Source organism: Aspergillus ibericus (assembly GCF_003184845.1).
Source record: "Aspergillus ibericus CBS 121593 unplaced genomic scaffold BO80scaffold_12, whole genome shotgun sequence".
Classification (NCBI taxonomy): domain Eukaryota; kingdom Fungi; phylum Ascomycota; class Eurotiomycetes; order Eurotiales; family Aspergillaceae; genus Aspergillus; species Aspergillus ibericus.
In genome coordinates, this window is record NW_020292110.1 from 321,343 (window position 1) to 343,204 (window position 21,862).

Genomic DNA, 21,862 nt, shown 5'->3' on the forward strand with positions numbered 1-21,862 from the left:
AAAGGAAGACACAGAAGCAAGCTGAATCAAATATACTCCCAAGCCGCCACCTCCCCCACGCCCCTCCCCCAGCGATACGCCAACGGATCAAACCCCAAACACTCATCCACATTCCCCCCCGGCACGGACGCATTCCTCCATGCCACATAAACCTGCCACCGACTACCTCCCGACCCCGGTGTCGGCGAGGGCGTAACAGATCCCGACGTGCGTGTCGGCGTAGGCGTAGACGTGGGTCGAACCGTAATACTACTACTCGTACTGGCGTTACCGCGCACCGGACACGCCATAAACCCCGAGGTATAGTTCCAGTGGCCGTAGGGGGTGCCGGGGGTGTATGTGAGGGGACCGGTGATGGAGCCGGGTGGCATGTAGGTTGAGTGGGGCGGGGTGAATGATAGGGCGCCCGTCGAGAGGATGTAGATTTGTTGCCCGCCGGGGACGGCGACTGCCTATTTCGGGTTCATGTATGTTAGCTTTTGGTGGGGGGGGTTTGGGGGAAGGGGAGAAGTACTAATCCATTTCCACCACTTAGCACGGTTTCATTGCCCGGAGGACATCCGCCTTCTTGAGCCACGCCCGGAGGACAGTACGAGGAGGTGCGACCGCCGAGGTAGAATCGGCCCGAGAAGATGGTCAGTTGGAGGAGGTGGATGGGGGAGCCGGAGCGGGCGGACGTCACGGTGAAGGTGGTGGAGTTGGAGGTGGAGGAGGCGGCGGGGGCGGAGGAGGTGGGGGTTTCTTGGGTGTGGATGTGGGGGAGGAGGGAGAGGGTCGTTAAGAGGAGGGTGAGGAGGTTGATTTTCATCCTGGGTATATTGGTTTTGGTCTTGTTTATCGTTGGTCTTGCGGTGGTGGTGGATGGAGCACGGGTGGGAGGAGGGATGGGCTGTGGATTTTATATTGACATGTTTGGCATGCGTTGATGATTCTTTCTGAAGTCATCCGGGGTGGTATTCCACTGAACATAAGATCAATAGTGTAACAGGTGAAGGTTGCACGTCGGAGAGGATTTCCTTTCCACGGCAGGGCTGCCGCGGACATGATCTCATGCTTATGGCGTGAGGGGGAGAACCGGCCTGGCCGTGAAGTCAGACGGCTTCATGTGATGGTACGCGTACATTAATTTGGAGTAGAGGGTGCGATGAAAAACATCTAGATAGCACGTAGCTCGGCATACAGGACGGTGCATGCATCTACATCAGTAATACCCCCGCAATGGCAAATCTCGCGAACTCTGTCCAACGTAAATCTCGAAATCTCCCTCCGGCATCACCCAATTCTGGTGCCGCACACTCCAATAGCTCAAGTCTTTCCGACTCAAGCTCATCCCCACCGTCTGGCCCTCCCCCGGCTCTAATGCCACCTTGGTGAAGTTGCGCAGCACTCGGACCGGAAAGTCGATCCTCTCCGGCCGTCGCTCCAGCTTCACCTTGGAGCTTTGCTCGTGCACCTCCACCCAGTCGCCCTCCTCCGTCACCTCGTCGGGGAACGACACATACACCTGCACCACCGTCTGGCCCGCTCGCGGTCCCGTGTTCCGTACCTGCACCTCCACCTTGGCCATCTCCTCGTACAGCGACGGGTTGCCGCCCATGCCACCGCCTGCCTCCGACAGCGGCCGCGGCTTGTCGTAGCCCTTGGGGTAATGAGTGTAATTAGCAGGGGTCGTCCCCTGCAACGATGGCAGATACGGGTAGATATATTTGGACACCGCATGGAAGCCGGCAGGGTAGAAGATGGATTCGTTCCGCGGCGGCTCCGGATCGTATACCGGCGGCGAGACCGTCGCAGGAGGCCGCGACGCCGGTAGTCGCGACTTCGACTGCAGGGCGCTCACCTGCAGCTCGCCCAGCTCGAACGTCGCGTACGACAGTCCAAAGCCAAATTCAAACCGCGGCGTGATGTTGTAGCGGTCGAAATGCCGGTGATCAATGTACAGCCCATCGCTAAAGTCCACCTGGGGCACCGGGGCATTGGGCTCGTACAGCACCTGCGCGCCCGGCCCGTAGTCGGCCAGGCTCTTGCCCACCGTGTAGGGCAGCCGACCGCTGGCATCGACCTCTCCGAACATCACGTCCACCAGCGCATTGCCACTCTCCTGTCCAGGTAGATGGGCGAACAAAACCGCTTCCACGCCGGGAAGATCAATCCAAGACTCGACCACCACCGGGCCAACGGCGTGCACCACCACCACGGTCGGCCCGCCACAGTTGCTGGCGACCGTCTTGATCAAAGAATCGCCGCCCTTTTGCAGGAACAGATTGTTGCGGTCGCCGCTGATGCCGCCCGCGGAGATGTATCCCTCCCCAGAGTCGGCATTGGCGAAAACCAGACACAGATCCTTGTCGGCTGCGTCCGCTGGCATGACGGCATTCCGCAGATACGCGTGCAGGTCAACCTCACTCTGCCAGGCGGTCTCCAATGCTGCCAGCGGACTGATAAGATACGGAAACTCCGCCGTCCCGCTTCCCCAGCCCATAGCCAAGGTACCCTGGTTACATCCCCGGTCGGGACAGGCGTTGGGTCCTGCGGCTGGGCCGGCGTCGTCGCCATAGACACCCACCCGATAGGCACCGCCGGACGGGCTTGTAGGCCGACGCGACAACGGAAGCGTGTTCTTGTCATTCTTCACCAGCACGATGCCCTCCGCCGCCACCTTGCGGGCAATGATCGCGTGCGCGCCCTCACCTTGCCCTTGGGCATCAATAAACCGGTTTACAACACCAAAGGCTTCATCATCGGGAGACCCTTGGTGGAACCATCCGACCTCGTCGTTAGTCCACGAGGAAAAATTGGGGCCCCCGTCGCCCTCGGGAGGTGGCCGTGCCCACAGGTCCTGGCCGAGATGGTACCAGGCCGCCACGATGCGAGTCACCATGTCGTTCAACCGGTCCATTGGAACGGACGTATTGAGCACGGCTCGAGTCAACTCAGGCCCCCACAAGGACCGGCCGTCCGCCCAGTGGAGACCGTCGCCTGGCATGCTCATGTCCAAGCCACCAATGGCGCTGTTGATGCCAGACCGCTGAGCCAACCAGTCGGATTGCACAAAGCCTTGGAAACCCAGCTCATCCTTCAGAATGCCGTTTAGCAGCTTGCTGTTTTCGCACGCGTGGCTGTTGTTCACCATCTGGTACGCGCACATGACGCTGGCTACGTCGGCCCGGATACTCTCGGCAAATGGCCACACGAATACCTCGTGCAGAGCGCGGTCGCCGATATTCGATGACATGGCGGAGGAAATGCCCCACTCCAGCGGCTGTCGGAAGTGTTCCTGCTCGTTCAGAATGTAATGCTTGGCAGTAGCCATGACACCGCTGCTCTGGATGCCACGGATAGTCTCCGCAGCGGCGACGCCCTGCAGCACGGGGTCGGAGCCAAACGACTCCCAGTTGCGACCACCCGCCGGCATCATCCCGAGGGAGCCCATCGACGGTCCCAGCAGTACATTGACCCCCTTGATCCGTGCCTCCTGTCCCAGTGCCTCACCACGCTGCCGTATCAGGTCTCGATTCCAGGTCGCTCCGGTCGTGATTCCGGCGGGAAAGGCAGAAATGAGGTCCGCGTAACGCAATCCGAGAGGGCCGTCCTGTAGACACAACGAGGGAAACTTGACCAGTTCCGCAGAGCCTGCGCTGTCAGCATCTTCCAGCGTCATTCATGCTAATCTTGCCCGACATACCTGTATTCCCCACACAAAGCCCCATCTGCCAGCCAATGCCCGTTGTAATGTTGATCTTCTCCATGAGGGTCATCTCCCGGACTAGCATCTCTGCCTTCCGGTAGTCCTCGGCCCAATCCTCGAGGGCGCCTCCCTTGGGAGTGGGAAACCAAGACTCCGCCGGAGTCATGTCCTACCATCATCAGCAACGCTTCACTCAAAGTCTGTGTAACCCACTCGTTCCGTGTCACCTCCCGACCACGCCACATTCAAGAATGCCCACACCATCATACCCAGGGCGACGAAGATGACGACCAGCGTCCGCCAGAACCACCGGGAATAGTAGTACGCCCGCCATCCGGTGCGCGGCGTGTGTCTTTTGAAGGACGACGCTCGTCGTCGATGCCCCTTTTTCTTCACGACATAGTCCTGGTCGTCACTATCGTCGGTGAGCTCGTAATGCCTCGCGGCGGCCAGCAGCTCCTGTTCCGCCTCGGTAATCCTGTCTAAATAGGTCTCGACGTCGGTAGATCGGCGGTTGTCGTAGGCATCGGCATGGCTGGACGTTTTGGCGTTGTCCGCACGGCGCGGCTTGATCTGGGTATCATCGAGTTCGGGATCGGAGAGGTCAGAGAGGGTAAAGGTTTCGGAGTAGCGGCGGTCATCGTGGACCTCTTCGGGGATGGATTCGTGCAAAGGGGTGTAGCGCTGTTGCTGGGACGACTTCCTGCCAGAGGAAGTCTTGTTGTGTTTGAACTGGTCCCGAAAAGGGAGCGGCATGGTGCCTACGGGAAGAGGTGCATGAGGCAAACGATGGAAGCCACAAGGGAGAAGAAGAAGAATGCTAGCTGTCCGACCAGCGGCAAAAGGGGAGGGAGAGACGTGGAGAAGCGGGCATGAAAAGAGTAAGGATGCGAGGCCATTCAAGCTTCCCGAGCCACCGCCCGCCAATCACGGGCCATCCATCCCCCGGCTGACGACGGCGGTCGATCACGATCTGGACCGTCTTTTCCTTTCCTTCCATCACCCCATTCCCCAGACTAAGGAAGCTAACTGACGGTCGGAGAATTGCTCACTCTTCATACCCTATACACTTTTCTGCCGCTGAGCAAAAGATGATCCAGGTCCTTGAGAAAATGAGACGGATCCGCCGGCACAACCAGCCGAAATTGCGGTGGGACGCACCCACCCGAAACCAGCCAGGCACCAGCAATGAGTAGCTGGCTTACATCCATAATGGCATAAACTGAACATAAAGTGGGCAGTCTCAACAGGTTCATCTCCAGCACCCTATCTACTTGACACCTGGTGATGACCTCTCATTTAATTGTCTAAACTCAATGTAAATGCTGAGCATCTTCGCTTTAACGCAAGAGTTAGGTAAAGTGACGGATTCCGATGTCTAGGAGTGGATCTCACACCTCGTATGGAGACATCCTACGAGACTGGACTTGGATGACTTCAGGTCTATTCACAGGGCCTTGACTGTATATTGATTATTGTCGTCGTTCATGTGTTCCATTGAACCCTGAGCTGTGAACGTCGATACACCTGAATTCGACCAGGTCCAAAAATATTTTTGGCCCGCCGTCGGCATGGCTTTCACTTGGCAAAGGTCTGATGATCCCGTTCATGTCCACTGGAGCCGCGCCCCCCTTTCAACTTGCTTTCACTCCTTCGATTGTTAAATACAAGAGAGTTGCTTCTGCGGCTTTCTCTCAAATATCGTTTCTCACTCTCGAGCCATAGTTTCTATCCATGGATATCCAACGCCAGTTTCCTGGTGTCCACTGGATCTGGGGTGGAGGCATCTCTTTCGTTTATGAGGTCCACCCGCGCATCGTGGTCAAAATACCGAAGTCTGGAGATTTCGAGAGAGAGCAATTTAATAAAGAGCTTAAGATATATCAAATATTCTCGCAAAACCAACCTTGTCCCTCTATTGTACAGTGTTTTTACTTTTCTAATGATGGCATCTTCCTCGAGTATATGAGAGGTGCAGTCCATACTTACAATTTAAAGAATACTAACTGATGTGCCTTCTAGACATGTCACTTTCATCAAGGCTACAAAGAAATCACACTCGAGACCAGCAATCTATGGTGGTTACCACAGTGAAAAAGCTGGAACCTCTACCTCTGCGAAAAGAATGGATGAATGATCTCGCTCAAGCCGCTGCTTTCTTAGAATCCCTTGACCTCGCTCATGGTGATTTGCGACCTGAAAATATACTACTTGATCGCAACCGACTAAAGCTATCCGATTTTGATTGTACGGCAAGAATTGGAACACACTACGAAGCCTGTATGGCTCCATATGGCCGAATACTTAATAGCAACGAGTCCGACCAAGGAGAGTGTGGTACTTCTGGCTCTCTAGGCCCTCGAACAGAACTGTTCGCCCTTGGCTCTCTGTATTACCTGATAAACTACGGTTTTGAGGTTTATGGAGATCGCTGTCTCACTGGAGATCCTTACGAACACGGTCCTAAGGTCGTGGAATTACTACAGAACATGGAATTTCCGAAGTTGGATGGCGATCCCTTGATCGATATTATCATCGATAAATGTTGGCATCACAAATATGCAACGGTCTCGGAGTTAGCTGCGCACACAAAGACACTTTTGAAAGTAAGAGCCGATGCGATGGAGAATAACGAAAGCAGACAGGAAAACAGCAAAGTGGCGACCTTTGTTACAACAATCTTCAGCAAACGATGGCGTCTGGTCATGGGTCGCATAATTAGTGCAATATGTTATGGTGTTGGAGTGTGGCGGAGGTTGTTATCACTGGGTTTCCACAGCGAGGCAGCATCCACTGAGCGAACCAGTTGCGATTCTTGCGATGAAATAGATCATAACTATTTGGGTACGGAATTTTCTTCGAAAAGGGAATTTTGTCAAGAACTGGAAAAACGGGGCCTTCTTCGCATGCTTTCTTCAGGTGAGCCTGAGCAAATTGGGTTCACTTTTGATTGGTATAGGCATAGTCTAAAGGGTGAAATGATGAAGGAAATTTGATGGAAATATTTGTGACTAATGACGGGGAAGTTCTCTGTATTTCCTAATCTTTCTTGCTCTTCTACCGATCCGTGTCTTGAACCGCGTTGTGTTGAAGTTGCGCAGGTAATCCAGGTGGAGGTCTGGTCTGGGGTCTGCTTGCTCCGCATTATAGATAGTGTCGCTTGCTGTTTTATTCACGTAATCAAGTCAGAAATACCGGCGATTGATGCTCACCTTTTGCGGGCGAAGTCTTGACTTGCGAACGGGTGCAGAAGTGAGATCCTCCTGAGCTAGCTCATGTAAAAAACTGGACATGATTCCCTGATATGTGGTATCCTATATCACTATTTCCCCCGATTCCTGGGATACGTTGAACTAAAAGTTCCCCCGTCTCAAATACTTCTGCGTGTAAATCCCGCCTTCTTCCACAAATTTCGCCCTGGCTTACTAACTGGCCTGAGCGACTAGAGCCAAAACAACCATAATTCTGGTTCTATAATATCTTCTTGATAGTTGTACGCCAAAATACCTATCACGACGGTCTTGGTGAGCCGGTCTTTCCTCATTCTGTGCTCCTTGATCTAGCTGACGAGCTGCCTCCAGAATTTCTTCTCCGCGCAATTTGCCAAACCCAACCTCGTAGCAAACGGACGTGCTGTTTAAGCCTAGTGGTTCAGGGTAAGCTGTCGGTCATCTCAATACAAGAGTACGGAGGCCTTTGCAAGGGGCAAGACCTGGTGATTGGCTCGGGGAAGCAGGTATGGGTCCCATTAACTTCCATCTATCTAGATAAAAATAACTTGCCACCACCAAAAGAAATCATGAGACTGCCACGACACGGCCTACCACCCGCTTAGAGCGTCTTCTTGATAAACTCCTCAACCTGCTCGTCCAAGTATTGGGGTCCGACGTAGTAGTCGACCTTGGTGCCATTCTTATATGCAACAGTAGCCGGAATAGCAGTAAAACCCCATTCCTTGGCCAGCTCGGGATGGTCATCGGTGCTAACCCAGGCCATGTACACGGTAGGGTATTTGGCACCGATTCTAATATCCTTGGGTTACTATCAAGCAACGAAAGAGTTGGAGACGAGGTAACGCATCATCGTTCGAAACCTCACAAGGGTAGGAAACCAGGGTGCTGCTTTACCTCTCGTAATTGCCCTTGGTGATATTGCCGACGTCACTCCACACGGCCGTGAACATTAGGACGAAGGACCCGTGCTTTGCGATGGCGTCGTTGATTTCTTGCTTGCTGGGTGGGATGTCAGAATTCCCCTCTGCATTTTGTTGTTGCTCCTCGGAGAAGAGTTCCAAGTGTATGGGGAGTATATTTACCTGTTGAGCTGGTCCATGGTCAAAGAAGTGATGCGTTATGCTTTTTTTTTCTTGATGAGAAAGGTCCGTCAGAGGCTTTGACTTGGAGAGAAAAGTGTAGCCGGCGTCTAGTATGTATTTAATTCTATAGGAAAGAGGGAGGGGCGGTGGCCCTATTTATGTCGGAGGATTTCAGCTTCCTCGCCACGCAGACACCATTGATATATCCTACGTGATCAGAAGAAAAAGAAAGCTGAAGATCCAGCTGATCGACGCGGCGACTAATCGGCGCAATTATGAGATACGATTGTGTAACGGGCGATCAAGGTGTGCGAGGTTCGGCATGGCTGGGGGTCCCAGCCAGTGGCGAGACTGGAGTCCCATTGGCAAATGGGTCATTAACTATCTATCACGTACTAGGATTCGTCATCTCATATGCATGATCCTTCTTTTCTTCTTCGGAGATGATGCAGAATCTCGTCTAGCAGGACTCTGCGATGACACGAGATGCAGCCAATTGGCTGACTGGACGCGGGGGCCCTTGCTGTTATTTTCTCAGCGATGAGTGGAAAGTGGTGCTATTCAATTTGAACCTGCCACCTCGGATGGGTGTAGATCCACCACGGCTGAGCACAACTGAAATGAGCTGCTGTAGGATCCTGATCACCGTGGCTTCGTTCATTCGCTCGTCTAAGAGGGGTTGTTCTTGGCATGCATTTAAAGGTTCCATTTCCAGGTGCATCACCACCTCAGCTGAAGTCCATGCTGAACAGCCGAGTGAAGCTTATGCAGGCTAATGGGATGGCGCCGTCGGCCCTGACCCAAGTGGCCACATGTTGTTCACCAGTCGGATTTGGGCGAACCCTGTTCCATCTACGTCATTCAATCTATCTTCAATGTATTCAGCGTCTTGGCATGCAAGCAATGGTCACATCCACACAGCAAACCCCGCCTTGAAACGATTCTAAACACCAAAGTCGTTGTCGTCAGTTTTCATATGTACGTCTTTCTGCCAATACGAGATGAGGGGGAAATTCGCCTCCCGGCAACATTATCAAGGTCCGATGGAGCCGTGGATCACCAAAAAATCCCAAAACATCACTCAATCTCTTTGGAATTCGAACTCAAAAAGATTTGAAACTACTTCAACCTCAATAATTAAATATACATCATGAGCCAGCCAACCATCAATCCTAAGGATTCGCATCCTCCAAGCCTCCACATCATCAAGCAGTGGAAGGAGGTCAAAGAAAGTCTACCCTTCGATGACCAGCAGGACTTTGACGACGCTAGACAGGGCTGGAGAGGTCACCTCCGCCCTAACCAGGTTACTAATGATCAAGGCGTGGTGTGGGACAACGAGGCCTATGATTTCCTGAAGGAGGACGCTCCATTCTCAGCCAACCCAAGTCTGTGGCGCCAGTCGCAACTTACTCGCAAGGATGGACTATATCATGTCGCCGGGCCCATCTACCAAGTGCGTGGACTCGACCTCTCGAACACGACCATCATTGAGGGTGACGAGGGCATCATTGTTATCGATCCCCTCACTTCGCTGGAGACCGGTGCTGCTGCACTCTCCCTCTATCAGAAACATCGTGGCAGCAACAGAGACATCAAGGCTATCATTTACACGCACTCCCACGTTGACCACTTCGGTGGGGTCAAAGGCTTCGTCAGCGAAAAGGATGTCGAGGAAAAGGACGTCAAGATTATTGCCCCCGAGGGCTTCCTGGCGCACGCCGTCTCCGAGAACGTCTACACTGGCACTTCAATGAGCCGCCGCGCCGCGTACATGTACGGTGCTGCCCTCGAGCAGGGACCAAGAGGCCAGATCGGTGCTGGTCTGGGACAGACTACATCCACCGGCACCGTCACGCTCATCGCACCCAACATGATTATCAAAAGCACAGGCGAAACGACAACCATCGATGGGATCCAAATGGAGTTCCAGATGGCACCGGACACCGAGGCGCCTTCCGAAATGCTCATCTGGTTCCCCGATCTTAACGCACTCTGTGCGGCCGAGGACGCCACTCACACCTTCCACAACATCCTGACCCTGCGTGGCGCTGTCGTCCGCGATCCGCACTCCTGGGCGAAGTACCTTACAGAGACCATTGACCGATACGGCAGCAAAGCCGAGATCGTCTTCGCCCAGCATCACTGGCCAACCTGGGGCAACGACAACATCCGGAAGTTCCTCACCTACCAGCGTGACCTGTATGCATACGTGCATGACCAGACCCTCCGCCTGCTGAACAAGGGATACAACGGCCCTGAGATCGCCGAAATGCTGACCTTGCCCCCGGCCCTTGATCAGTCTTGGTATTGCCGCGGCTACTACGGCTCTCTGAGCCACAACGTCAAAGCCATCTATCAACGCTACGTCGGCTGGTTCGACGGCAACCCCGCCCATCTGTGGGAACACAGCCCCGTCGAGAAGGCCAAAAGGTACGTGAAACTCATTGGGGAGGATGAGATCATCGAACAGGGTGTCAAGGAATACCTAAAAGGAGACTACCGCTGGGCCGCTGAACTTCTGAGTCATGCCGTCTTCAACAACCCTGACAACCAGGATGCCTGCAACAAGCTGGCAGACGTGTACGAGCAGCTGGGATACGGCGCCGAAAACGGCACCTGGAGAAACTTTTACATGTCCGGAGCGACTGAGCTGCGCAATGGCAACTTTGGCACGCCTACACAGACGGCCTCGGCAGATGTGGCGGGCCAGCTCACCCCAGATATGGTCCTGGACACTCTCGCGATCCAGATTAATGGGCCTGAGGCGTGGGATAAGAAGGTGCTTATGGACCTCGTCGTTTCAGATCAAGATAATAAAACTTACCATTCCTGGCTGTCTAACGGGGCACTCGTCTACAGCACCGCTGACCAGTCGGACGCTGCTCAGGTGACTCTGTCTGGTACTGCTAAACAGTTGACTGCGCTGGCTGTGTATGGGCCTGATCCGGAGGCTTTGGTGAATGCCGGCGTTGACATTGATGGAGATACTACTGCGCTGGATACGCTTGCGTCGTTGCTTGATCCGGGTGATCCTAACTTCAATATTGTTACTCCATGAAGAAGAATGCGTCGATCCATTTGTGATGTATTGGATAGTTTGACATAGAATGGTAGTGTTTAGTGAAATCAAGTGGTTGGTTTCTTGCACCTATATTGTGCTTATAATAGAATCAATCTGCTAGTTTTTTTTTTATCTTTTTTTGCAGTAATAAAATTTACTCTGAACCTAAAGAATGGTCCAGTAACATCTCTCTCTCTGTGTCACTTTTCCTTTATTTGAACCTTTTCTGCCAAAGAAAAATTCATTGCTTAATGGTCACTCCAGTAACTAATTAAACAGGGTACCGCACTCTCCACGAGTATTGTCTTACCATCTTGACCCCCTGCCAATCCAAACGTTCGCGCGCACAGCGCTCAGCGCACCGGAACAAAATAAACGCGCCGATAAAGGAAATTATTGAGGTACCAGCCCTCGATATGCAGCGTCATCAAAGGCAAAGAGGGGGATCCTGGTCCACGGATGTTTTAGGTCGCAGGTGTATTGGAAATCTAAATTGGGCCGAGGGCGGACAATGGGCGGCATAAGACAGTTCCATACTTTCTCTCAGCATAGTTCATCAATACTGATTTACTCTCCAACTGCTCCTCACAGATGCTGCATTTAACCCGCATATCTTTTAGATATAGTATAACATAAATATTAACAAAGTAACAAGTGAGTAGCCTAGATATATAATAATCTTTAAACTATTTATACTCTAGGATATGAACACAATATCTCTACTTTTTTATTTTATTGATTGTAGAACTGTTTCTGGTTCATTACAGCATATACGTACTTGCGACGAGGAGACCGTGGAGTTGGTGGAATATATCTTGAACCATCTTTCAGACCAGCCTATTGTTCTCGATGAAGCTTTCTTCATGAAACTGGCGCAAGAATCTAGCGCTAGCCTGATGTCGCTGCTCTGGGACAAGAGTGGCGGTGCAATGACTATAACCCCGGACATTCTCGAGAAGGCAGCGTTCAACAAGATCGACGGAGCACGAATGATGAAATTTCTTCTCCAACAGCAGAACGACGACACCAGGATAGACGACAGCGTGCTTTTTCTCAGCCGCAAGCAACTATAAGCAAGGAAAAGCAGTTATGGAAGGTCTCTTGGAGCAGCGAGGGAACGAGGTAGAGATCGCTTTGTCGGCAATAGGATCAGCCATAAACAACGAGCCGGGAATGTCGGCTCTCGTGAAGCTCGTTCTTGACAAGCGTCGACCGGATATATATTACCTTTTGAGGACTCGATTCGGGCTAGGCTATCTGAGATCCCGAACGGGAATGCCATCATTGTTTCCGATAATCACGCTTCCTGTATCCAAGCCTCAAAGACGACTACAGCCAGGATCATACCTAGACAACGCCAACTGTATCCACCATCCTAACCCCGATATATATTACCTAACCACCCAGACTATATCGTATACGCACAACCATGACAATAGGACAATACTCCTGCCTTCCCCACCAATATGATATCCAACATCGTAACCAAGAGATAACCAGCAATATACAAGACCCTCCTGGGTAAGGAAACCTGAACTTCACCCCTCCCAGGCGTCTATTAATCCATAAGAATCACAAATATCGCCTAGCCTCCTCCTGATGATCACATCTCAACATCCCTAACATGGCATAAATAATATTTCATATTTTCTTTACTCACCGATTCACCCTCTCCCATGAGGGAGGTCTGGAAGACGGACCTAGATGGCTGACCAACCCCCCCCCCCCAACCTCAAAACCACCCGTGAAAACGTATATCCAGACTGTAAATCTCAACCAGCTCTCTACGTAGATCCAGGTCGTGGTCGGAATCAAGTACTACGGTCTTTACTAGATGTGTGATAGAGAGAGTCCTTTAGGAGGGCTTACCGGGACCTTTTAGATAGAAGCAGCCCTTTAATTCGTAGTAGGTCTTCGATGAGGTACTTTAACAGAAATCAAAGGGTGTTTAGGTAATGAGATGCGTATAGGATGGTTTGGAGGGTCTTGGCCTGCGCCCACGACCTACTAGTATTCTATATATATACATACACAAGAATGACGAGCATTCCAGGCAACCCGAGACTAAACAGTGAAACGAGGATAAAGAAACAAAAAGAGGAGATGGAAGGAAATAAGTGAACAATATGTAATAGGTGAAGCTCCATGAGGAATGCTGTTAATGATGCTCTATATCAGGAATCAGTTGAAAGGAGATTGATATTCATACGACTTACTACTACTATTACCTCGGTCAGAGGAAGACTGAGCACCGCTCTGCGAGGGTTTGGGCTAGGTGGTAAGGTGTAGATGTGAATATCTAAGGAATATTAGGGGCTGAGTGAGGGATCGGTGAATGGGGATATGTTTGAGAAGGGGTGTGGAGGGGAAGGATTGGGTCGTTTAGTAGTTGGGAACTTGTGGAAGTATATGCATGACTCGGGTGAAATTTAAACCTAGGGAATTAGAAATTGGCCAAACAGTAATATATTCCTATCTACCAGTTTACGCCCTGACTGCGTCCTGCGCAGTGCTCTTTTCCTCAACCACCTCTTCCACCTTGCCCTGCTCGAACTCCTTGGCTTCCTCGACCAAATGCTCCGCCTCGAAACTCTTCATGGGGTAGAATCCCCACTTACCAAACATGGCCCGGTCCTCATCCCATCCATTACAGTCCGTCGTGAGCATCTTCTCGCCCGTGAAGACTGCATTCGCACCAGCCTGGAAACACTGCACTTGCTGCTCCTCACTGAGGGAGATGCGTCCCGCAGCCAACCGCACAATCGTCGCCGGGAGCACTATTCTCGCCGTAGCCACCGTTCGGAGAATCTTATCAAAGCTAATCATCTTTCTCTCGCCCAGAGGTGTACCCGGGATCGGAACGAGAGCATTCACCGGGAAACTCTCGGGGTGTTTCTCCAGACTGCCCATCGTGTGGATCAAGCCGACCCGATCTTCGTCCTTTTCACCGAGACCGAGAATGCCGCCCGAGCAGACGTTAATGCCCGCATCGCGCACATTTTGCAGCGTCCTCAACCGCTCATCATATGACCGGGTAGTAATGATCGAGGGGTAGAACTCCCTCGAGGTGTCCAGATTGTGGTTGTATGCCGTCAACCCCGCATCCTTCAACTCCTTGGCTTGGTTCTCATCAATCATGCCGAGTGTGACACACACTTCCATTCCCATCCCCCGAATCCCCGACACCATGGACTTGACGTTCTTGAGGGAGGTTTTGCGGCCACGCATGTCACGCCAGGCAGCGCCCATGCAGAACCGGGTGCTGCCGTTGGCCTTGGCGGTGCGGGCAGCAGCGAGGACTTCGTCGACGGGGGACATTTTGGTGGCTTTGAGGCCTGTATCATAGCGGGAGGACTGTGCGCAGTAGGAGCAGTCTTCACTGCAACCACCGGTCTTGATGTTCATGAGCGTGCACATTTGGATAGCGGCGGGGTCGTGGAAGCGCCGGTGGATGGCGGCCTGATGGAGTTAGTTTGTCGTTGAGGAGAGGATCTTGGGGGGAAGGGAATTACCGCGGCGTAAGTGAGGTCATTCAGAGGCGTCTCATAGATCTGTTGCACCTCCTCGCGAGTCCAGTTTGTGCGTGGTGCCGTGGCGGCGGTGGCTTCACGCAGGGCCGCCGGGATGCGGCTGGCCAGAGCGCCAGCGCTGGGGGTGGAGTGGACGGTGCCGTAGGAACGGCGGAGGAGGAGGGTCCCCCGGAGGGTACGGGGGAGAGGAAGCGACATGGTGTGTATATGTGGGAGGATATGGGTGGTGGTAGAGGAGCAGATGGTAACTAGTAGGAGGTGGTTGGATGGATGAAATAGGGACACTGGGGAAGAGGGGGATGGCAGCTACCTCGGGTGAGAGAGGGGCAGTTCACCGGGGCGTGACGGTGAGGATCTGGAGTGGGCGACTAACACAGGAACTAGTGCCGGGCTACGGCGACGGCTGCTGGCCACAGAATCATGGGCATTACTCACCCATCCTGTCCGCCCCGCCCTCCGAGCAATTAAGCATTGATGGGACCGCCTGGTTGACCCCAACGGAGCCTGGTTCAACACGAGTTCAACCCCCGACCCAGTGCGCCGAGGACGACAATGCTGAATGCTGAAGGGGAATCCGCGCCTTGGATCGGCTCCATGAATCACCACCCATGGCGCAGTTGATCAGTGCCTCGGAGGGAATTGGTTGGCTGGCTTGGCTGCAGCCAACGTGCAGATCCAGCATCTGGCAGCCTGGCATCCTGCCATTAACCTCCCCACCAGCGGGATCGGACCAAGGGAGCTGCGATGCAGTGCTTTGCCATTGACTTTCCCCGGTCGCCTTTATCCACCCGCTGATTGGCGGAATCCTACGGTAGCGCACTGTTCGGGCCGTCGGTGAAACAATGGATTGTCAGCACAGGAACAGGCACGTCCAGATCCTGGTAGATCATGAGAGCACTCGAGAATATAGTTTTAGATACTCCGTACTAGTACACCGTAGTCCGTACTGTGCAGACTGCAGAGGAAGATAGATAAGATAGAATATTCACACCACATCGGCAAGCACCCTGGATACACGACTCATCATCGTAGGATCAGGCTCCACACAACGCTGCCCGCAGCACTCCCTCAATCTCCCGCAATGCCGAGGGTGTCGAGGTCACACTGGCCATCAGGTACAGCACGTTGCCCAGCACCCGCGAGTGCACCTGGAAGTGTGCCCCACCCGCCACCAGGCGCTGCTGCAGCCCCTGGGCGGCTGTCGACGTGTAGCCTGCAGGCACATGTTAGCGGCTATTCTCGGTCACCGCGGACAGCACGATACTCACCTCCGCCTTGGGTGTCCTTGAGCGAAATGCTCAGCACCGTCCCCAGAGCAAAGAGACCCTCCACCGACGGCGCGTGGGACAGTTCGTGAACCAGCCCGTGCGACCACACGCTCCAAACCTCTGGACTGGTCCTGTCCGCCTCCAGCGCGGGCTGCCAATCCTGCCGGTACTTGTTCCAGGACCCACCCTGCTCCATCTGCGTCATCGTCCGCAGCGAGTCCACCGCAACCTGGCACCCGACCGCGTGTGCCGTGTAGCTGTGCCCATGCAGCAACGCGTCGCTCTTGTGCGGGCTTGAAAACGCCTGGAACACCTCATTGCTGGCCAGCGTCGTGCACAACGGCACCAGTCCACCCGTGAGCAGCTTCGCGTTGACGGCGATGTCGGCGTCCACGCCCAGGAACGACGCGGACGATCGGCGACCCAATCGGTACAGCCCGGTGAACACCTCGTCGAAAATGATTGGGAGTCCAGACCACGACCCCGCGCCCGTCCCTGGCGTGGCGTCGGCGCTGAAGAGCTCGGGTTGGGCGCGGACAACATCGGCCAGACACCGTTGGAACAGGGGATCACTGGCATGTGTTAGTGGCGCTCCCGACACACCGGGAGAACTTACCAGAAGAGCATTCCACCCGCGCCTAGAATTACCGGCTCCATAATGACCGACCCGAATTTCATACCCTGTTGAACCAGGGTCTCGATGGTCCCCCGGATATATTCTTTGTAGCGTTGCCCGGTCTCCGAGGCGACCCGCGCCTCCAGATCGAACACCCCATTCAAGGACGAGTACTCCTGGTCCGGTCCCAGCGCCTCCTGGAGACTAGCCGGCATATCGATCTTCCAGGTACCCTGCGACATGCGCACCTGGGGAAAGTCGAACCAGTAGCCGCGACCACGATACCATTCCACCTTCTTGTTGTAGGTGGAGGGCTCGGAGCAGTCCATCACGCCGATGGTGTCGCCGTGGTAGCTCCCTTTAAGACCCAGGATGCTAATCTGCTCCTGACTGGCGTCCCAGCCATACCGATCACACGCCGCCCGCAGACCCATCTTGATGGCCACTTCCATCCCCGTGCTGCCATTGTCGCTGTAGAAAACCTTCTGGAGACGCGGATTGCCGATGGTCTCAAGAAGCGACTCGGCCAAGGACAACGCCGGTTCGTGAATGTTGCCCGGGAACATGACATGACCGTAGCGACCCGCCGCGTAGGCCGCCGACAGTGCCAGGTTGGGGTTTCCGTGGCCCAGGCCCTGCGTCCACCACGAGGCAGAACCATCGAACGTCGCGCGCAGCTCGCCCTTCTGCGAGGCTGTTTCAGGGGTATAGGTCTGGAAGAAGTCATCGTAGGCCGAGTCAATCACTGTAATATCCTTCGGAGCCATGCCATGGTGCTGGGTAAACGGATACCAAATGGTGCTGTGAGCCCGACCGGACATGGCCTCCAAGCGCTCAATGCGCTGGACATTCTTGGCCGTCAATTCCTCCAACAATCCGCCCACATCCGTCCCCCGTGCAACACGCTCGTAGTAAGTCGCCATGGCCTCCTCGTCACGAGCCAGCGAGTCGGCATCGTTCGACTGCGGTCGCGCCGGGGGCTGCGGGAGCGGGACCAACGGGATGCTCTTTTTCTGAAAATAGGTGCGCAGATACTCATGGTTCTGGTAGTAATCATCCCGGAACAACAAGACCGAGTGCACATCGTAGCCACGCAACAACAGCGACTCATACGCCGAGATCGACGACGAGATGCCGCCCAGTCGAGAGTCCGCAATGAGAACGATAGGGAGTCTCAGTGGCCGGTACAGATCGGCCTGGGAATTGCCATTGGGGCCGGGCGAGTGCACGCCGCCCGCCGTCTCAACGAGGGCAAAATTAATCCCGCTGCCCGCCCACTCCGACAGCGTTTTGTGGACGGAGGCAACGATATCATCATCTCGGGGAATCTAGGTGTAATGTTTGCTGTCAGCTGCCATGTAGCCAATCGTTCGAAGGCCCGTAAGACTGTTGCCGTACCGTCACCTGCTTTTGTCTAGCTGCAATGTGTGGGCTGACGGGCTCGTCGAATTGATAAAGACATTTAGTGAGAGTGCCGGCGGCGTAGCGCTGAATGTGGCTGCAGGAGGATGTCAGCGCGGGTGGAAGCCTTTCCGATTGGAAGTGCCAACGCATACCGATCATCTGCCTCGTCCAATGGTCCGGTCGAGACGGGCTTGAGGAAGGCTGCTGGGGAGGACTTTTGCTGGTTGATTGCGTTACAGAGGACAGTGGACACAATAGTCTTGCCGACATCGGTGTTGGCGCCATAGACTTGGTGAGCGCGCAATGAGCGCCAGAGAGCGGCGCCGACCGGGGGCATGGTGTAATAAAAGTACGGTCGGGGACCGAGACTGCAGGCAGTCAATGCAGGAGAGTTTTGTAGGGACGCCGACGAGCAAATAGCAGAGACAGGGAGAGTGAGGGGAGAGTGAGGGGATACTAAGTATGGAGATAAGGATGACAGCTGCGGGAGGCTGCAAGGCAAAATAGCCGAGGCAATGAGGCACTCAGGCAGCCCGCCAGGGATCCAGGCACCCGGCCCAGGCAGCCAGGCCCCCCACCGTTGAGACGCTGATTCGTATTGGGGTTCAGTTTCTATTATTCAATCCTTCAACACGCTAGACGCCGCCAGAAATCCCATCGATCCAGCTTCCCACTAGATAGGCGATAGGCTACTGGCTCTCACCAGTCACCACTCACTAAGTACGGAGTAATAATCAGTAATCACTATCGGAGCCCCCCAATTCCGCCAGGCACGCCTGATCCACCCATGATAGTCACTGCCGAAATTCCCTCCACGCCTGCCCGGCGTGATCGCGCTATCCAGCATTATAATGGCCCCTCCCCTCGCCCAGGACGGAATCATGCTATCCATACTCTATGCCATCCTCTGCTCTCCCCCCCCCCCTAACCAATTGACCCCATTGAACCCCCTCATCCCCCACATCCACCCACCATGCCCCCCAAAACCCTACAAGACTCCCTCCGCGAGGCCCTCCGCCGACGAGAAACCAAGCTCTCCCGACGCCGTCTAACCCTCATCCCGGACACCTCCGTGGATTTCTCCTCCAACGACTTCCTCTCCCTCTCCACCTCCCCCATCTTCCGCTCCCGCTACCAAGCTCACCTCCAACAAGCCCCCCCCTTCTACCCCTTCGCCAGCGGCGGCTCACGTCTCCTAGCCGGCAACTCCCCCTACGCCGAAGCCCTCGAAGAATTCATCTCCGACTTCCACAACGCCCCGAGCGGCCTGCTCTTCAACTCCGGCTTCGACGCCAACGTCGGCGTCCTCTCCTGCATCCCCCAACCAGGCGATCTACTCGTCCACGATGAATTCATCCACGCCAGCGCGCACGAAGGCATGCGCCTCTCCCGCGCGGGCAAGAAAGTCCCCTTTGCGCATAGTTCGCCCTCAAGTCTAGAAGAGGTCCTGCAGGGGGAGATTTCCACGGACGAGAGAATCCGCGATGGCTCCCGGAATGTGTTTATCGTCATTGAGTCGGTTTATAGTATGGATGGGGATATTGCGCCTATTCGGGAGTTCGTGGAGGTTGTGGAGAGACTGTTGCCATTGGGGAATGGGTATTTTGTTGTGGATGAGGCGCATGCCACGGGGGCGTTTGGGCCGAGGGGCGCTGGCGTGGTGCAGGAGTTGGGGGTCGAGGAGAGGATGTTTATTCGCGTGCATACGTTTGGGAAGGCGTTGGCTAGTCATGGGGGTAAGTGGTTGATTGATTGATTGATTGATTGATTGATTGATTGATTTTCTATTTGATATTATCTGGATTTGTTTTGGATTTGTTTTATGGTAGTGAACTAACCGGTGTAGCCATCGTGCTCTGCTGTCCTGACACCCGCGAGTATCTCATCAATTATGCCCGCAGTCTCATCTATACCACCGCCTTGGGATTCCCTTTCCTGGCTTCCATTCGAACGGCGTATGAGCTGCTTGCCGAGGGCGAAACTGAAGAGGTAGGTCGCTGACTCGGGGGAATGGGAGAACGTCACTGACAAACACGGACAGCTCCAACGCAACCTCCAACATTTGATCCGTTACCTGCACACCCGGCTCGGAGAGCTGGGGGCCTGGGATCCCGCCGTCTTCGAGGTCGACCATTTCCCGCGCTCCCCCATCTTCTCCCTGCGCAGCCCGGTGCCTCGCCAGCTGGCTACCGTCTGTCAGCGCAAAGGGTATCTCGTGCATGCCATCATGTCACCCACCGTCCCGGCCGGCCAGGAACGGGTGCGCGTCTGTCTGCACGCGGGTAACACGGTCGAGGAGATTGACGGGTTGGTTGAGACCATCCAGGCCTGGTTGAATAGCCTGGCGAGCGAGAAGCGAACGGCCAGACTTTAAGCGAGATGTTGCATATCATTCACATGCTGTACATATTATTAGCTGCATTAGGAAACCACATCATATCTCGTGAATAAAAGCCATGCGTCATATCCCAGTCTGAACTCCCGAACCCCGTCCCAAATCATAGCCTTCCTCGGCGTAGAATCCATCCCATCTCGTATCCTCCATTACAACAAAACCCGAAACTCCCGTCATGCAATCCCCATCCCAATGCCCCCCAATTCTGACTCCCCCGCGCTAGTAAATCCAATAGTTCCGACAGGTCGGGCAGGTCGGCTCGTGCACATCGAAGGTGTCAATCCACTGCTCCATGCAGGCCCGGTGGTAGTTGGTCCCGCAGAACGCCCGGCACCAGACCAGCAGGTCGTGATCGTAGTCGGGTCCGGCGAGGTCATCATCTAGGGGTGGTGAGTACCTAGCCATTATCTCATCTAGGGTGAGATGTGATCGAAACCTACCTTCCATCTCTTCCCATGCACCCTCCTCGTCGTCCGCGTCGTCCACGTCCTCCATCTCCTCGTCCTCGGACATCTCATATCGCATTCTCTCATCCAAGTACGGCAAAAGACAGATCCCGCAGTCGCCATCGACGGGGCGCGGCTTGACGCGGCGCTTTTCCGAAGCCTTTGTCACGGGGAAATTGCCTATGCTGGAGGAGTCGCTGTCGCTCTCGTGGTCGTGGTCGTGCTGGTGGGGATGAACATCAGAGGGCCTCAGAAAGGGGGGAGTCGCTGGATGGAGAGCGGATGTGTGGGGATGGGCATGAGAAGCAGCCGCAGACATTGCTGTGGTCATAGAAGATGAAGACGGATGAACCCCTGGGTGGCCGATCTCGACTCGACTATGGCTGGCACCCATGCTGACTCTGCCATGCTGGTAGGCGATGATGGACGGGGAAGCAGAGACGTGGTTCGCCAGGTTGGAGATAGTCAGGACACCCCCGGTGGAGAGGACGTTGTTTCCAGGATTGGGGAGGATCCGGTTGTTCATCGTCGCAGGTGCTGCTGGTAAGTGTTCATCTAAGTGTCGCTGCAGCTTTTCCTTCCACTGGGCAACCAGACGCGGGGCCTGGCTTCGATGCAGGTGGGGACAGAGGAGAAGAGGAGCGAGCTGGTCAAGAAGGTTATCGAAGGAAGCCAGGAAGGGGGTGGCTGCGAGCTGGCGGGTGCCCCTGTCGAGCAGCACAAGAGCTACCTGCCGATTATGATGATTGGTCAAGTTGTTGCAGCGACGGTTGTAGTAGTTGGAAGTCCCGAAGCAATGATGATCCTCTGCAGGGTAGATTTTCAGGATGTCAGTCAGTTGGGCAAGAGGGGACGAAGACATGATGGCGGTAGGAGAGAGGTGGTACAACGACGCTGGGCAGCAGGAAGAGGAGAAGAGAACAGAGGAGCAGCGAGCTCAAGATGTAGGTCTCGCTGAAGCAGTGAAAGCCCCGGAGAACTAGGAGGGTAAAGGGACTGTGAAGGAAAGGCCACGACAGCTGAGGGGCTGCAACATGGCATGTTGCGTGGTCTCATACCTGGTGACTGTGCGATGCAGTTTGCTGGAGGATCCGATGTGACGATACTGGATGAGCACCCCGGGGACTGGCGAGGAA

At 54.5% G+C, this 21,862-nt stretch overlaps 9 protein-coding genes across 9 annotated transcripts; 3 read left to right on the forward strand and 6 right to left on the reverse strand.

Moving 5' to 3' along the window:
- Positions 1-26: 26 nt before the first annotated feature.
- Positions 27-808, reverse strand: BO80DRAFT_433455 (putative IgE-binding protein; the record flags this gene model as incomplete). Its single annotated transcript, XM_025720829.1, has 2 exons — positions 27-452; positions 515-808. 2 exons carry the CDS (start codon positions 806-808, stop codon positions 27-29), a joined length of 720 nt encoding a protein of 239 aa, XP_025576979.1.
- A 393-nt stretch (positions 809-1,201) lies between these two features.
- BO80DRAFT_443453 (beta-glucosidase) lies at positions 1,202-4,444 on the reverse strand (the record flags this gene model as incomplete). The annotated part of the gene is made up of 3 exons (XM_025721354.1): positions 1,202-3,633; positions 3,686-3,857; positions 3,902-4,444. 3 exons carry the CDS (start codon positions 4,442-4,444, stop codon positions 1,202-1,204), a joined length of 3,147 nt encoding a protein of 1,048 aa, XP_025576980.1.
- Positions 4,445-5,326: 882 nt separating this feature from the next.
- BO80DRAFT_423581 (uncharacterized protein) lies at positions 5,327-6,933 on the forward strand. Its single transcript, XM_025719082.1, has 2 exons — positions 5,327-5,660; positions 5,711-6,933. Exons 1-2 carry the CDS (start codon positions 5,423-5,425, stop codon positions 6,682-6,684), a joined length of 1,212 nt encoding a protein of 403 aa, XP_025576981.1. The 5' UTR covers positions 5,327-5,422; the 3' UTR covers positions 6,685-6,933.
- A 586-nt stretch (positions 6,934-7,519) lies between these two features.
- Positions 7,520-8,022, reverse strand: BO80DRAFT_500891 (thioredoxin family protein; the record flags this gene model as incomplete). Its single annotated transcript, XM_025724262.1, has 3 exons — positions 7,520-7,712; positions 7,816-7,920; positions 8,004-8,022. Coding segments are annotated over 3 exons (317 nt in total), but the record flags the coding sequence as incomplete, so codon positions are not given.
- A 900-nt stretch (positions 8,023-8,922) lies between these two features.
- BO80DRAFT_423583 (alkyl/aryl-sulfatase) lies at positions 8,923-11,143 on the forward strand. Its single transcript, XM_025719083.1, has one exon. The coding sequence runs from the start codon at positions 9,154-9,156 to the stop codon at positions 11,062-11,064; it is 1,911 nt and encodes a 636-aa protein (XP_025576983.1). The 5' UTR covers positions 8,923-9,153; the 3' UTR covers positions 11,065-11,143.
- Positions 11,144-13,476: 2,333 nt separating this feature from the next.
- Positions 13,477-15,122, reverse strand: BO80DRAFT_378227 (biotin synthase). Its single transcript, XM_025716731.1, has 2 exons — positions 14,580-15,122; positions 13,477-14,526 (listed from the first exon to the last, which is right to left on the reverse strand). The coding sequence occupies exons 1-2, from the start codon at positions 14,793-14,795 to the stop codon at positions 13,552-13,554; spliced, it is 1,191 nt and encodes a 396-aa protein (XP_025576984.1). The 5' UTR covers positions 14,796-15,122; the 3' UTR covers positions 13,477-13,551.
- A 362-nt stretch (positions 15,123-15,484) lies between these two features.
- On the reverse strand, positions 15,485-18,336 carry bioDA (adenosylmethionine-8-amino-7-oxononanoate aminotransferase). Its single transcript, XM_025717645.1, has 5 exons — positions 18,038-18,336; positions 17,880-17,979; positions 16,482-17,809; positions 15,866-16,437; positions 15,485-15,810 (listed from the first exon to the last, which is right to left on the reverse strand). The coding sequence occupies exons 1-5, from the start codon at positions 18,220-18,222 to the stop codon at positions 15,632-15,634; spliced, it is 2,364 nt and encodes a 787-aa protein (XP_025576985.1). The 5' UTR covers positions 18,223-18,336; the 3' UTR covers positions 15,485-15,631.
- A 471-nt stretch (positions 18,337-18,807) lies between these two features.
- On the forward strand, positions 18,808-20,259 carry BO80DRAFT_463391 (aminotransferase class I/II-fold pyridoxal phosphate-dependent enzyme; the record flags this gene model as incomplete). The annotated part of the gene is made up of 3 exons (XM_025722590.1): positions 18,808-19,621; positions 19,732-19,874; positions 19,927-20,259. The coding sequence occupies exons 1-3, from the start codon at positions 18,859-18,861 to the stop codon at positions 20,257-20,259; spliced, it is 1,239 nt and encodes a 412-aa protein (XP_025576986.1). The 5' UTR covers positions 18,808-18,858.
- Positions 20,260-20,302: 43 nt separating this feature from the next.
- Positions 20,303-21,843, reverse strand: BO80DRAFT_28421 (uncharacterized protein). Its single transcript, XM_025714945.1, has 2 exons — positions 20,721-21,843; positions 20,303-20,660 (listed from the first exon to the last, which is right to left on the reverse strand). Exons 1-2 carry the CDS (start codon positions 21,586-21,588, stop codon positions 20,500-20,502), a joined length of 1,029 nt encoding a protein of 342 aa, XP_025576987.1. The 5' UTR covers positions 21,589-21,843; the 3' UTR covers positions 20,303-20,499.
- Between the last annotated feature and the right edge of the window lie 19 nt (positions 21,844-21,862).

What these genes read in the sequence shown, in the direction of transcription:
- BO80DRAFT_423581 (XM_025719082.1), top strand. Translation starts at nt 5,423, where the DNA reads ATGGATATCCAACGCCAGTTTCCTGGTGTCCACTGGATCTGGGGTGGA. An exon ending in CTTCCTCGAGTATATGAGAG is followed by an intron (nt 5,661 to 5,710) that starts GTGCAGTCCATA and finishes TGTGCCTTCTAG; the next exon opens with ACATGTCACTTTCATCAAGG.
- BO80DRAFT_423583 (XM_025719083.1), top strand. Translation starts at nt 9,154, where the DNA reads ATGAGCCAGCCAACCATCAATCCTAAGGATTCGCATCCTCCAAGCCTC.
- BO80DRAFT_378227 (XM_025716731.1), bottom strand. Translation starts at nt 14,795, where the DNA reads ATGTCGCTTCCTCTCCCCCGTACCCTCCGGGGGACCCTCCTCCTCCGC. An exon ending in ATGACCTCACTTACGCCGCG is followed by an intron (nt 14,527 to 14,579) that starts GTAATTCCCTTC and finishes TAACTCCATCAG; the next exon opens with GCCGCCATCCACCGGCGCTT.
- bioDA (XM_025717645.1), bottom strand. Translation starts at nt 18,222, where the DNA reads ATGCCCCCGGTCGGCGCCGCTCTCTGGCGCTCATTGCGCGCTCACCAA. An exon ending in GCGGGTGGAATGCTCTTCTG is followed by an intron (nt 16,438 to 16,481) that starts GTAAGTTCTCCC and finishes AACACATGCCAG; the next exon opens with TGATCCCCTGTTCCAACGGT. An exon ending in CAAGGACACCCAAGGCGGAG is followed by an intron (nt 15,811 to 15,865) that starts GTGAGTATCGTG and finishes ATGTGCCTGCAG; the next exon opens with GCTACACGTCGACAGCCGCC.
- BO80DRAFT_28421 (XM_025714945.1), bottom strand. Translation starts at nt 21,588, where the DNA reads ATGTCTTCGTCCCCTCTTGCCCAACTGACTGACATCCTGAAAATCTAC. An exon ending in TGCATGGGAAGAGATGGAAG is followed by an intron (nt 20,661 to 20,720) that starts GTAGGTTTCGAT and finishes CACCACCCCTAG; the next exon opens with ATGATGACCTCGCCGGACCC.